This window comes from Glycine soja, chromosome 6 (assembly GCF_004193775.1).
Source record: "Glycine soja cultivar W05 chromosome 6, ASM419377v2, whole genome shotgun sequence".
NCBI lineage: Eukaryota > Viridiplantae > Streptophyta > Magnoliopsida > Fabales > Fabaceae > Glycine > Glycine soja.
The window spans coordinates 40,014,326-40,028,847 of record NC_041007.1 but is presented as its reverse complement, the minus strand read 5'-3'; the positions used below and the strand labels follow the sequence as shown (position 1 = coordinate 40,028,847).

Genomic DNA, 14,522 nt, shown 5'->3' with positions numbered 1-14,522 from the left:
AATATTGATGGCTTTCATTTTCAGTTTTAAGATATGATTTTAACAAGAGTAGCTCGTGCTTATCTCCTGCACCTTGTCTGTTGCACTCTTTTTTCTAACAAGAGTGTAACAAATGTTCATGTGGTGCATCTGGAGGCTTTTCGCGACCTGGGTCAGAGTGGGGGCTATGCCTGGGGAGCTGCCGCGCTGGTTCATATGTATGAGCAGTTAGATGAAGCTTCTAGGACCACAACATGACAAATTGGGGGTACCTCACTTTATTACAGGTAAATTTTGTGTTCGTAATATGTTACATTGGATTATGATGTAAACATATTTTTATCTTATGTTAACCTCTTTTTTTTTTTGTAGTGCTGGATTTATGAGCACTTTCTGAGTGTGCATCAGTGCATCACCGATGATGCGTACGAGATGTCCCCATGTGCCTCCCGGTGGCTAACGACGAAGGCTCATATGAAGGGAATTACAGGAGCGCCCTACCGGGCACATTGTGATGCTTTGACGGTCACAGACGTGTGTTGGTTGCCTTATAGTGACCATCGAGGGGTTAGGGGGTTTGAGCTAATTTCATCATTCCAAGGTCAGTTGAGATGGGGTCCTATTGTGGTCACAGTTCGACCGGAGAGGGTGGTGCGCCAGTTTGGGTACATTCAGACCATCCCTCTGCCGTCTGTTAGCGCTTTGTTGTCATATGATGATATAGATGACATGTGAATGCATTTCTCGGACCACTTAGCAACTGCGGGTGACATTTGTGTAGTGCCTGGGCAGGTATCTGCGGATTACATCGAGTGGTTTTTCCAGATATCTCACCCATTCATCATACCGACCCAGGCAGGTGATGAGCCCAGACATCCACCTGCCCCAGAGCATGATGACTACATCCAGCCGGATATCCCAGAGGTTCCAATGGCATTTAACCCCCCTGGACATGCATTGGTAAGATAAGTTGGTTTAATGTTTTATGAATTGTTATTTATTTTAAATTTTATAATAAATTTTTTTTATGACTGTCACAGGATGATTACGAAGGCTATGAAGCGATCACAGAAAGGTTGGAGCATGTGCTTAACCTTAGGATGGTCACTACAGACACAGAGTTACATGATATCATGCAAGATTGCCTCAGGATCGCCAGGGGGGTGCCAACGCAGATGGAAGTGTTAGGGCTAGATAAAGATGGCGCACAGAGCATTGATGATGTTTTTTATGTTTTGTACTTGACAACATTTTTTGTATTTGTTACACTTTTTTGTTTAATATAGTTTACTTTTTGTGCACTCTATATGACACACCTTCCAGGATTGTGATGTATATTATTTTATCATATTAACTGACGTACCGATTTCGATTCCGATCCCGGTCCTTAAGCCAAGTTTTGGACTCTTATGAAGTTTGGATTAAAAATGTGAAGCTAAAATCATGACTTTCCTTCATAAGAATGAGATTAAAATTATAAATTTATAAAAATAAGATAACTAAATGTTTATGTTTTAAAGTAAAAAGGTCAAAATTATATTTAAGCCGAAAAGAAATTTAATGTTTTTTTTTATTATTATTGGAAGTTAGGTCCAACTAAATGTAAATGATATCTTGTATTTATTTAATTTTTCATCTTATTTTTTATTTATTTGTTATACTTTTAAGTACCCTTGTTCCATCGAATCAGACCTAAAAAAAGCACAATTAAAAAAAAAAATAGGATTTGGACCCTTAAAACATGTTTAAGTATCCCTGTTCGGCGTTTTTTTTTTAATTTATGTGCGAGTCGCCTAACACACTCGAGGGGTGTCATTTGTCATATTTGGATGTCAAAGAAATAAAAAAATAATAATATCGTGAACCGGTTCCATCGAATAACACCTCAAATAACAAGCACAAAATTAAAAAAATAGGATTTGGACCCTTAAAACATGTTTAAGTACCCCTGTTCGGCGTTTTTTTTTAATTTATGTGCAAGTCGCCTAACACACTCGAGGGGCGCTATTTCTCATGCTTGGACGTCAAAGAACTCAAAAAAAAAAATATCGTGAACTGGTTTCATTGAATAACACCTAAAAAAACATGCACAAAATTTAAAAAAAAATAGGATTTGGACCCTTCAAACATGTTTAAGTACCCCTGTTCGGCATTTTTTTATAAATTATGTGCAAGTTGCCTAACACACTTGAGGGGCACTATTTCTCATTTTTGGACATCAAAGAACTAAAAAAAATAATATCGTGAACCAGTTCCATCGAATAAAACCTCAGAAAATAAGCAGAAAATTTTAAAAAAATACGATTTGGACCCTTAAAACATGTTTAAGTACCCCTGTTTGGTGTTTTTTTTTTAAATTATGTGCGATTCGCCTAACATATTCGAGGGGTGATATTTCTCATGTTTGGACGTCAAAGAACTAAAAAAGAATAATATCGTGAACCGGTTCCATCGAATAATACTTCAAAAAACAAGCACAAAATAAAAAAAAGGATTTGGACCCTTCAAAGTATGCCTAAGGTCTGAAGGTCAAACAATTAAAATAAATTAGATTTGGACCATTCAAACAACACATTCAATTTTATTATGGAATTCAAACATGCTGTAAACTGATAAAACTTACATGAAAAACAAAAAAATAAACCTTGCATTCAGTCGTTTAGCGACGTGGCAGCCATGTCGTCTTCCATTTTCATAATATTTTTAGTAAAAACAGCTAAAATTTCTATTGGCCCATATTTTTTTTCTAGTAGTTAGACTGTACTAACACCTTCAGCACTTCATCGTTGGTTTTCAGCTCATTAATTTCATATTTTATAACTTTATCTGAATACTCAAAATGACCTGGTTGTCGAAAAAAAATCATCTTACCGTTTGTGATTCGTGAATTCCATGAGGGGGAATCCCTTTAGGTGTAACTTGCTTTATCAAATCCTTCAGTTCATCGATGGTACATCCTGAAGGAATTTCCAATTTCTTTGGATTTTTTCCTATGAACGCACAACCTACAAATTTATTTTGGGGTGGCATGTTTCACGTCCCGTTGTAATACAGGAGCGCGTCATGAGTAGGGGTCATAGTGCGTTCAAGTAAGTTTATTACTTCATCTGGTGTTCTTCCAATGGTGCATAATAACTCAATCAGACCAACACACGAAAATTGATCATTACACATTAACATTGTGTTGACATCGTCATCATTTATCAATTGCATACATTGAAAGCGAATTTGGTTACCTGTATGGGTGAATGGCTACCGGTAGTGAATTTCATCAAAAAATTGTTTGTCGGTTAGCTGAAGTGTATTGTGTATTCCGGTTTTTAGGCTTGCAAAATCACAGCTGTTTGGTACTCGAATGGGCATCGGAGTGGAAGTTTGGAAGTAAACCTCACTATCATTGTGAATAATCGATCCATATGGAAAAATGAAACCCAACCTTGAGTTGACAATCGTCTGACTGCTAGTTTCTCCTAAAAATCCCATACTTTGTGTATCAATTGGGACAGTATGTGAAAGCAAGATAATGTGTGATTTATTAGCGTTTGTCGTATCTCATATATATACATGGTTCTCACCGACAGATTGCTTCACTTTTTTTTTAAAAAAAAAAAATACACATGCGTGAACATATTTTGTGTTTATGTTTCCTACTAAACCAATGTCGTGCATCAGAATGTGTTATCAAGTTAGTCAATGTCATGTCACGCTCAAACTTTAATACGCATGCATATCATTATGTGTTGTCAATTATGACAATGATGTATCGTACATGCATAATTGATTTTGGTTGCACCAACTAATTTTTTTCTTAACGCAACGAGTACTTAATAATTATTGATTAATGGCTGACAATAAATTATATCGCATAATGAATCCAATTAGATATACAATGCATGTTCATTCTTTATTTAGGTCGACATAGTCTCTTTTGAATGACATCAAGCTTGTGTACTGCTGCATTCTACTAATATATGGAGTTGGCCACTGCTTAGCCTGAGAATAACAATTGGTTGACCACAACAACACTAGAGGCGGTAAAGGACAACAGTCTTTCAAATAAACCTGTTGTGCGTGAACAAACATTATTAACTCAAATGAATCAGGGAAGTGATTGCATAATTCTTAGACTAACTACCTTCAATGTACCTAAACAAAATTATTTCCAAACACGTGACCGACACATATCATGACTAACTTGAAAAATTGATTGCATTGCGTAGGTGGGAAGGGCTTGGATGACTAACCTGGCAAGAGTAATCCTCCCCGCAAAGGAGAGTTGTTGACGTGCCTTCTAAGTGAATAGGCGATGATCCACTCTAGAAATAATATATTGGATGGTACTAGTGGATACTCTATTATAAAGAATAAGAATGTCGAGGTACTTTCCAAGATTTTCTGTATGTCAGAACCCTAAATATTTGGCTCATTAGTCGTCTCCTTTGTTGCCCCACATTCTTAGAAAAGAAGATGCAAGTTTTATCAAGACCCTCTCTTTTCCCCAAGCTCTTACAGAATAACTCGAGAATATTCTTAATACTTTCAGCTTGGTCCTTTGAAGCTTCAACAAAGATGAGAAGGTCATCAACAAAGGCTAAGTGGGTGAGCTTAGGTGCATTCCGAGCTGGCTGAATTGGCTTCTGGTAACCAATATCTACTGCCACCTAAATCAGATGAAAAAGTCTTTCCATGCACCAAACAAATAAGAGGGGAGAAATCCTTTAAAAAGGAAAGAAAAATATAAACAAGGACTTACACTTTCATTTGTAAATAAGTTAATTTTTTTTCGGAGTGCATAGACTTTTTAAAAGGATAAATAGTCATTTTTGTTCTTAAATGAGTAGAGTGCTGACAAATTCGTTCCCAAAAGATGAAAAATTCAAATTTTAGTCTCTGGAAGTGAAAAAGCGCAACAAATCTATCTGTTTGCTATCATTAACGAAAGAGCCTATGTGACACATTTAAGGACACATTTGTTAGTGCTCTATAAATTCTGGGAAGAAAGTGACTATTTACCCAAAATATAATTTAATCTTCATCTTCTCTCCATTTTTAATTGTTGCAAGCATAACATTACAATAAATAGTTAAAAAAAATAGGAAAACAAGCATAAGTTAGAATAAACATAATAATAAGCATAATTTGTCTATTGCATTGAAATTTCTAATGTGACAATACCTTACCCAAAATATGAGACCCAGACAAAATTGCACAATCATTAAGTTAATTCTTACAAAAAAAATGAGACTCAACTTGATTTTGTCACTACCTAATGTTGTCACAATAGAAATTTTAGAGCAACGGACATATTATGCTTATTAATCAATATTATGCTTATTATTATATTTGTTGTAACTTATGTTTGTTTTCCTATTCTTTTTTAATTGTTTATTGTAATATTATGCTTGGAACGATTAAAAAAGGAGGAACGATGAAGATTAAATTATATTTTGGGTATAAATAGTCATTTTTGTCCTTGAATATATAGAGTGCTGACAAATTCATCCCTGAATGGGTCACGTAGACCCTTTCATTAACGGTAACAGATGAGTGAATTTGTCACACTTTTTTCACTTTCGGGGACTAAAATTTAAATTTTCATCTTTTAGGGATGAATTTGTCAACGCTCTACAAATTCAAGGATGAAAATGACTATTTATCCCTTTTTAAAGTGGACTAATTTCTATTTAGTTTTGACTAATGATCTTACCTAACTTGAGCTTCATAGATGATATGTGGGGTCTTATACCAAAAATAAATTAAATATATAATTTTATTATAGCATGTGATAAAATTTTTGTTAATGCTTTGCTTGAGACAAAACAAAAAACAAGGAAAGCTGGAAAAGGTAATTGCTCTATTTCAACCACCATTTGAAATCTCTTAAAAAAGAAATGCTTAATTGCAAAAATAGTCCCCTTATTTTTCCCATTTCACTAAATCGATCCCCTTATTTTTTAATTCACTATCGGAGTTTCCTTATTTTTCAAAATTTACTATCTGAGTTCTCATAGGAAAAGTTGAACGTTGACAGTTAGATTATTTGACATTGACCATTATCAGTGGTTAATTAAACTAAATTAATTACATTAGGTTAATTTTTTAATTGTATTAAAAATTGCTAGTAAGTAAAAAAAAGGAAAATTCCCCAAATCATACCCTAATTCCCAAATTCCCTACCCTTCCTCTTTTTCACGTCCTCTTCCCAACCCTTCCTTCGTCTCACATCCCCTTCCCAAACCCTTCCTTTGTCACGGTTCTGTTTCCACACCTCGTCGGGTCTCCCTTCCCAAGCCTTCCCGTGGCAGTTCCCTTCCCACACCTCATTGTGCCTGTATTCCTAACCTCTCATTGTGTTTCCTTTCTCCAAAACTTTGACACATCTCCTATTTCCTAACACCGTCATCGTGTTTGCCACCTTCTTGTCGACGTCGTTCCACACCTCCCCTCGTTCAACCACCAAGTGACGACGACTTCCACTAAATCAGAAGCCCAAAAACTCGACAAACACCAACAAGAAGGAGGAGACTAATCACCTCACACGTCTCACGTTCTTGTTGCTTAGTTTGGTTTCGTGTTGCTGATTTTGGGAATTAGAGATTTTTGGTAATATGAAGGTTAGGGATTTTGGGTAGATGAAGTTTACATTTTGGGGTTGGGATAATTGTTTCTGAGATAATTATTAGTTGCCTAATTACTGATAAGGGTAAATTGAAAATAACGTAAATAATTATTCACTTTAATTATCAATAATGATATTTCCTAAACACATAAATACCTTTTAAATGATCAATTATATGCAGACACGTGGCAGTAAACATTTTAAGCTAACAATCAACGTTCAATTTTTCCTCTGGGGACTCAGATGATGAATTTTGAAAAATAGAGAGACTCCAATAGTAAATTAAAAAATAGGGGACCAATTTAGTAAAATTTGAAAAATATGGGGGGCACTTTTTTGCAATTAAGCCAAAAGGAAATGAAAGGATAGTAAAACAAAACACGAGATTTGTAAATTTTCTTAAGTAGGATTGTCTTTACTAGGAGAATGTGTGTGGTTTCATACTAAAAATAAATTGGCTTAGATATAATTTTGATCTTTCTATTTTGCTTAATTTGTAATTTTGGTTCATTTATTTTAAAAGAGATATATTTGATCCTTCTATATTAAAAATTCACATTTTTAGCGTAATTCTTAATTTTGCCTATATTTTATTTTCATTTAAGGCACCGTTAATAAATGATTTGATTATCCACTTCATCCGTCCATTATAATTATCATCCTATGTTGTTTTTAACAAATAAAGAAAAATCAATAAATAGATCAAATAGAATAAAATTTTTATAAAATTAACTTTATTGTCATTAATTAATTTTTTTGTTTTTGTAGCTCATATAACTAATATTAGGAATATAAGTAAAAATAAACCATTAACGTTACTTTGAAAATGTAAAATGACAGTTATTTCAGATTTTTTTTCTTTTATGCAATGATTATTATGGGACATAAGGAGTAAAATGTAAGAAATAAAAGTAGAAAAAATTGAGAACTAAACAAAAACAAATTGTGAATTTTTTAAAATAAAGATGTTAAATGTCTCAATTTTAAGATAGAATGGCTAAAATTACATATTTCACAACATAAAATAACTAAAGCTAGTTATATTTAAACCAAATAAATTTTATATATAATTTTACTCTAACCATGGCTCAATATCTTTTTCATCTTAACCTTTTATGAAACAAAAGGAAATAAGGATGAAAGGCGGAAAAAAATTCTTTTCAAGGAGCGTTTGTTTCACGGATTGAATTATATCATTGGGAATGCTATTCCCATTAAAGATGTTTGATACATATTTTTAATTTTTGGGAAAGTTTCTAAATTTATTGTAATTTAAAAATACAAATATTACATAATTAAATAAATAAATGAGATTGAATAAGTTATTTCTAAACATTCCCATGAGATAGTAAGATTTCAACCCAGGGATAAGAAGGTGAAAAAACATGTAAAATATGAATTATTGGGAATGATTTATGTTTGAGAATATTTTTTATTACCTTCTTATTGGGATCCCTCCTTAATTTGAGAGGTTCTAGAAAATCCTGGAACTTCCTAGAAAAGTGTAGAATTTTCTAGAACGTCCTGGAGAACTCTAGAGTAGTGTAAAACTCTCTAGAAGTTTGTGGAAGAATGAAGAAACCTCTGGAATATTCTAGAGATGTGTGAAACCTTCTGGAACCTTATGGAAGAGTATGGAAGGATATGAAAGGGAGTAAAAGAGTGCAGAGACTCCTAGAATGTGTGGAGCATTCTAGAGAATTAATCTCCACCCTAGGATACAAGTAATCTCCTCCATTCATTATGGAGGTGGAGTAGTATAAATAAGGGTAGGAGCCTTCATTCCTAACCGATCCAAGACAAGAGTGAATCCACTTCTTAGAGTGAGAAAACTAGAAAGTTAGAGAGTCTCTTTGAGAGAGAAGATAAATAGCTTGGAAAGTCTCTATCCTCAAGCTTGAGTGAGCCACCACTACTATTATTTTGTATAGTGGAAGAATCTCCATATTGGAGAATTAGAATCGTATGCTCCCATTACTACCTTCCTTTAATTACTAAGTGTCTATCTTAAACTTCACGAAGCGGAAAAGTTCGAGTTTTCCCAACACTTCTAACAAACATTAGAATAAATATTTACATCTTCACATTCCTAAAAATCCAGATTTTGTAAAATAAATGGTTCCTAACATTTTTCTACTATTAATTAAATTTATTTGAAATAATAAATTTTGGTGGGTGTTACTTTAAAATTTGGAGAGTGATCGACAAATTACTAAATGAAAAAGTGAAACTTAATAAATATGTTGTTTTCAATAAATTTTATTCGATAATATACCCTGTTAAGAAGAGTGTTAGAGAGTGCCCGTCAATATTTGTCTTATTTTGTTTCATCTACCATTTGAATTCTCTTAAAAAAGAAAGGAAAATGTGTGACTCACGCTTTTTTTATTCTCAATCATCTATACCGGCCTATATAGCTATTTTTAATTATGTAATGCATTTTATAAGAATTTAATAAATTTGTTTTTTTTATTGAAAATCATAATCAAGTGTATTAGAAAATAGAAATCATGATATAATATCACTAACCATATGAATTAATTGAAGTTAAATTATTTCAACTTAATAAATAATTTTTAGTATGAATTATAATTACATTGAATATTTAGAAGAAATTTTTTATCGTTTAATTAGGGACTTTTATTTTCATAAAAGATACATATAGTCTTAGTCTTATACTAGAAATCACAGTATGATCGAATTACAAATATTTTTTAATGAAATTTTTTTACATTAAGATTTACCCTAAATAAATTATGTGCATTGCACTACATGCAACTTTCATTAACTAACATGATATATAATATATGAAGGTCAATTCAATATTTATTATATAAGGTAATTTTGGTGGATATCTTGCAAGCTTTGGTGTGAAGGCAAAGAAAAAACTGGTGGCCAGAACTTATTTTATGGGCAAATGCTCTTTGCTGAATGATGAAATACAATACGCCAAAGAAAAGATAGGAATCTAAATATTAATCAATTTATTAAGTATTAGTAAAGGTGCAGTGGGACAACATAAAAGTCATTGGTATATGGGTGGGCCTCTTTTGCCTTGTTATGCTTCCTCTGTTTACATTTGGATAAAGTTTGAGAGTAATTTTAGTGTGAAATGTTGAGCTCAAGATCTTTTGTGGATCTTCCAATAAAGGGAGATGAGAGATCTCCAGGGTAGAGAATGAGTTCTTCTACAAGAACCCTGAAAATCTCTGACTACCTGAAACAAAACAAAAAAAATATTGAAAAAAAAACAAAAATCAGCGAGAGGCCGTTGAAGAAAAAAAAATCAAGAGAGCAAGGAAAAAAAAAGAATTTACTTGGAGGTGGCTGCAGGCAGTCATTGCGGAGGGGGAAGGAGAAAGGGAGAGGGAGGAGCCATGAGACTATGGAGGGGAGGGAAGAGAGGGGACGTGAGCGAATGAGGGGAGGGGAGGGGGAGGGAGGAAGGAGAAAGAAGATGAAGGTGGAGGGGAGGGGGAGTGGCAAGGAAGAAAAAGAAATAAAAAAGGGAGAAGATGAAAGGTTAGGAGAGAGGGAGGAGAAGAAAAAGAAAGAAAAAAAAAGTGAGGGTGAACCTTGGGGGGAAACGAGAAAAAGGAAGTGTGAGGGGGTGAGCGTTGAGGGAAGAAGAATATTTAATTTAATAAATAATTAAATAAAATATTTAAAAATAAAATCTTTGTGAAACTTACAAAAAATTATTTAAGATCTTAAAATGAGATTTGTTACTAAAGAAAAAAAATAAAAGACATCTTAAAAGATTTGTCATCTATGTGGCGCTATAGAATCTACCAAAAAGTAATCTAAGATTTCAATTTGAAATCCTTTTAGACTATACTACTAATTAATTCACTTCTATTAGTTAATTAATCTTAATCATTGGACTATTTGTGGATTGTTTTCCATAGAGATTGTGAGAGAGAAAGGAAGAAACCAATGCCTACCTATTGCTAATCAAGTTTATATCATTGATTGCTTTCAACCCCTTCTCTAATCATTTAAGTAAATTATTTAATCATAGCTAGTAGAAGAAGCTGAATCCCTTTGAGATCTCTCTTTTATTTTTTTTCCTTTTACACTTGTAATTATAATAAATATTTACGAATATTCACCTAAATTAATTTTCAGGTAAATACCTATTTTGCTACCTAAAAGTATGAGGCGATAACCAATTAGTTCATGAAAAATAAAAAAAATTTAAATTTAGTCTCCGAATGTATAAAAAGTATGACTAATTGGTCCTACGCTTAAATTTATGAGATTATTTTGTCGTTGAGTTATAATGTTAAATGACCAATTTTATTATAAGTTATATTTTTTGAGGACTAAATTAAAATTAAGTTGCAAAATTTAGATATTAATTTTTAACATTAAATTATCAAGTGATTGTTCTATCACACTTTTTATATATTCAAGGACTAAATTTTATTTTTCATCTTTCAAGAATTAATTTATGGTAACTTTACATTTTTAGAGGCCAAAATAGTTGTTTACCTTAATTTTCTTCTATAAATTGTGCTAATCAGTTGTTTATATATATATATATATATATATATATATATATATATATATAAAGTTAGGATTTGAATCCCTAGCTTCTTTTTTTAAAAGAATTGAACTCATCACCACCAAAACAAACTACCACTACTGCTCAAAGCGCTTTCTACATTGGTTGAAAGACACATTCGATACCGGTTATTAACCGTCGTCGTAGCCAACGTCATAGAAAGTTTTCACTTTGTACGATGGTTCCATAAAAATAGTCTTAGAAAAAGAGACATTTCTAAGATGGTTCTTAGCCAAAAACCGTCTTAGAAAGATATTTTTCTAAGACGGTTCTTGTTAAAAACCGTCTTAGAATGATAGACTTTTTAAGACGATTTTTCAAATAACCGTCTTAGAATGTATTTTTCTTTTAAAAAATTAAATATTTTAATGATTCTAAGACGGTTTTTTGATCATCTTAGAATGTAGTTCTAAGACGGTTTTTCAGAAAACCATCTTAGAATGTGTTTTTTTTTTTTAAAAAAAATTAATCACAATAATGAATATAACAAGTTGAACCCGCAAGCCATCCCTCACATGCTCCTGCAATAACATCAAGTAAGAAATCAATTTAGGCAAAAGGACAAGCTATAAATCAATAATGAATATGTTGTATGTTGTACATCAGTCATTCTCTTAACTACAGCTTGCATGATATCACAGTGAAACCAAGCAAAAGATGTTGTGATAATCAACCATGCCATCAGTTAGTATTGTGAAATTTGGGTGCAAAGCAAGTTGTCTAGAAGCAAATTAATTAAATGCCCTATAATTAAAACTAACAAGATTTTATTACTATATGTGATTTCCGGTTACAAAGTATATACCTACTACCCATCTCTAAAGGTGAAGTATCTGATAATTACCTTTGAGGCTAGTACCATATAACCATATTATCATTATCTACCAATACTAGCAATCAATAAGATACTCACAACTTTGGCAACAGAAATTAACCAAAAGATAAGTTCAAACAATACCTTGATTAATTAGAGCTACATGTATACGACCCAATATTTGTGACTCGCCAACTCCATGGTGGTATACTTTCCCAAATGAAACGACCGAACTCCATGTCATACCATATTTCATACAAGTTACAATGTCTTGAGCAATTCACAAATAAGATACTAAAATGGAGTAAGATGAAAAGGCCAATTTAAAAGAAAATAAGAAATTACCTTAATTAGAACCTTGCTGAAATAGAAAGCTGGTTTGGTACATGAAGTTGGCCTCTAGTAGCATAAAACAATGTAGGAACAAGTAGCTGGATAATTTTCTGTAAACAGTTTGTCCCAAAAGAAAAAAAAGAATTTTGTTTGATTAAAATATATTTTAGTTTATGAATGATATTATATATTTATTAGTGTTTTTATTTCTCATACTAAATAAATGTATTATTAAAAGCATAAATAATTTATCCAAAATAAAGAAAAAAAAGAGAGTGAAGAAAAAAAGAATTTCATTTGATTAAAATATATTTTAGTTTATGAATGATATTATATATTTATTAGTGTTTTTATTTCTCATACTAAATAAATGTATTATTAAAAGCATAAATAATTTTGGATAGATAAATATTTTAAAAATGACACATAAAATGAAAAGAAGACAGTAACAAATAAAGGAAAAAAATAGTTCTTTGTAACTAAAGAAAACACAACACGCTAGATTCACCTTGAAAACAAAGTAAATGTGGAACTAAATACACTAATAATTTCCAACATATGAATTCAACAAAAAGTTTATACAAATATTGACAATAAAAACAAGGATGCACAAATCATTCCCGACATGTCAATGAGTTGAATTAATAACTTAAAAAATTGGACCTTACATTTTTTGCAGTTGTACTAAAAGCTTCCTTGTGGGCCATTTCAGGATTTTCAGCCTTTAGCCTTTTAATATCCTCCCTGTAGTAAACTAATACTCATATTAAAATTCAAAAAAGTTTAACCAGTTCTATACAACCTGTTTATTGAATCATTACTTGATGAAGCAGTTATAAGTTGATGGTGTTCGTTGTCTCTTCTCTGGGGCTGTATACAATCCATGCATAAAAAAATTATGAGGAAGTTGTATGAGTGGACGAAACTTGCTTCAAACTCAATAATAACTCATCTCATTCTTAAAGTGACTATTGCCTTACATACAATATGTATTTTGTGCATACTGACTTAATTGATGTCACGTTATTGATTGATAAAAAAAATAAAATCAAATTGCAACGTAAACCATTATTTAATGTGTAAGTGAAGATGAGATAACAAATCTATCTACTTTCTAAATGCATACACCATTGATATTGCAAACAACATAAACTACTTATTCTCACTTTTATCCCCCAGACTCAATCCCAAACAAGAGGGATTGATAAACAAACCTTAATTAAAATTTCCAAAACTCATCACACATTGGTAGTGATTGCATATTATTTACATATATGATGTTGCATATCATACCTTCAGGTGTTATATATATATATAAAGAGAGAGAGAGACTAAGACTAAACTTCAGTAAATGCATGTTTGGTATCACATCCTACATCTCCAAACAGGTTGTAAGAAATCTGAAGCAAAATCATGTGAAGGATGGCAACAATCCATTCACAGTTTCATCTAGGGAAACAATGCTTGGTGAGTCCAATAAAGTAGGCTTCCTTATCCAGTATTGCTGAAACCTTTTCCTTCCATACTCCTTATAGTCAAAGTCAATTTTGTTTATGCTTAGTATAACCAAGGAATTGGAAAATAAATAAATAAACCTTACGCTGCTAAAAAATAAATTTTTTACGACGCACATTCTAAGGCGGTTCCCTAGAACCGTCTTAGAATGTGCTTTGGTGGCATTTTTGTAATTAAGGTGTAACTAACTACGACGGTCTTCAACACCCGTCTTCATAGTTACAGCGTGATGGTGTTTTCGTAATTTTATAGTTCCTTCTACGACGCCTTTGTTAATTTTAAAAACAATAAATTAAAAAATTATAAGGATTCTGTATCGTCGCAAACCTTAGAATCCATACCATACCACACTCCTTCCTCCACCTTAAGCTGCACAGCTTCTTCACTCTCTCTCTCTCATTCTCTACGACGCCGTTTCGAAGCCACACACGGCGACACAGACGATGCCGTGCAGAAGCCATGGAACCTGCACCCTCGCAAGCCCGTGCTTCTCCCCAAGGCCCACTCGAGATCGGCACCAAACCTTCCCGAAACCACCACCACGCCACCATCAACAGAGAATTCCACGACGGCGGCGGCGACGACAACAACAACCCCGCACCGAAGTCACTGCGGCTCCGCGGGTTATTGGACACGCCGTGCAGTGTGAAGAAAGAAAAGAGGAAATTCTGGATCGCTCTCTCTCGTGAAGAGAT

The 14,522-nt window shown here is 32.8% G+C and overlaps 1 protein-coding gene across 1 annotated transcript; it reads left to right on the top strand.

The window, feature by feature from the left end:
• Positions 1-41: 41 nt before the first annotated feature.
• LOC114414239 lies at positions 42-1,343 on the top strand. Its single transcript, XM_028378542.1, has 3 exons — positions 42-266; positions 352-939; positions 1,020-1,343. The coding sequence occupies exons 2-3, from the start codon at positions 715-717 to the stop codon at positions 1,263-1,265; spliced, it is 471 nt and encodes a 156-aa protein (XP_028234343.1). The 5' UTR covers positions 42-266; positions 352-714; the 3' UTR covers positions 1,266-1,343.
• Positions 1,344-14,522: the final 13,179 nt, after the last annotated feature.

Bases quoted from the DNA above. Each gene is read 5' to 3' on its own strand.
- LOC114414239 (XM_028378542.1), top strand. From the start codon at position 715: ATGCATTTCTCGGACCACTTAGCAACTGCGGGTGACATTTGTGTAGTG. The intron at 940-1,019 runs GTAAGATAAGTT...TGACTGTCACAG, and splicing joins ACCCCCCTGGACATGCATTG to GATGATTACGAAGGCTATGA.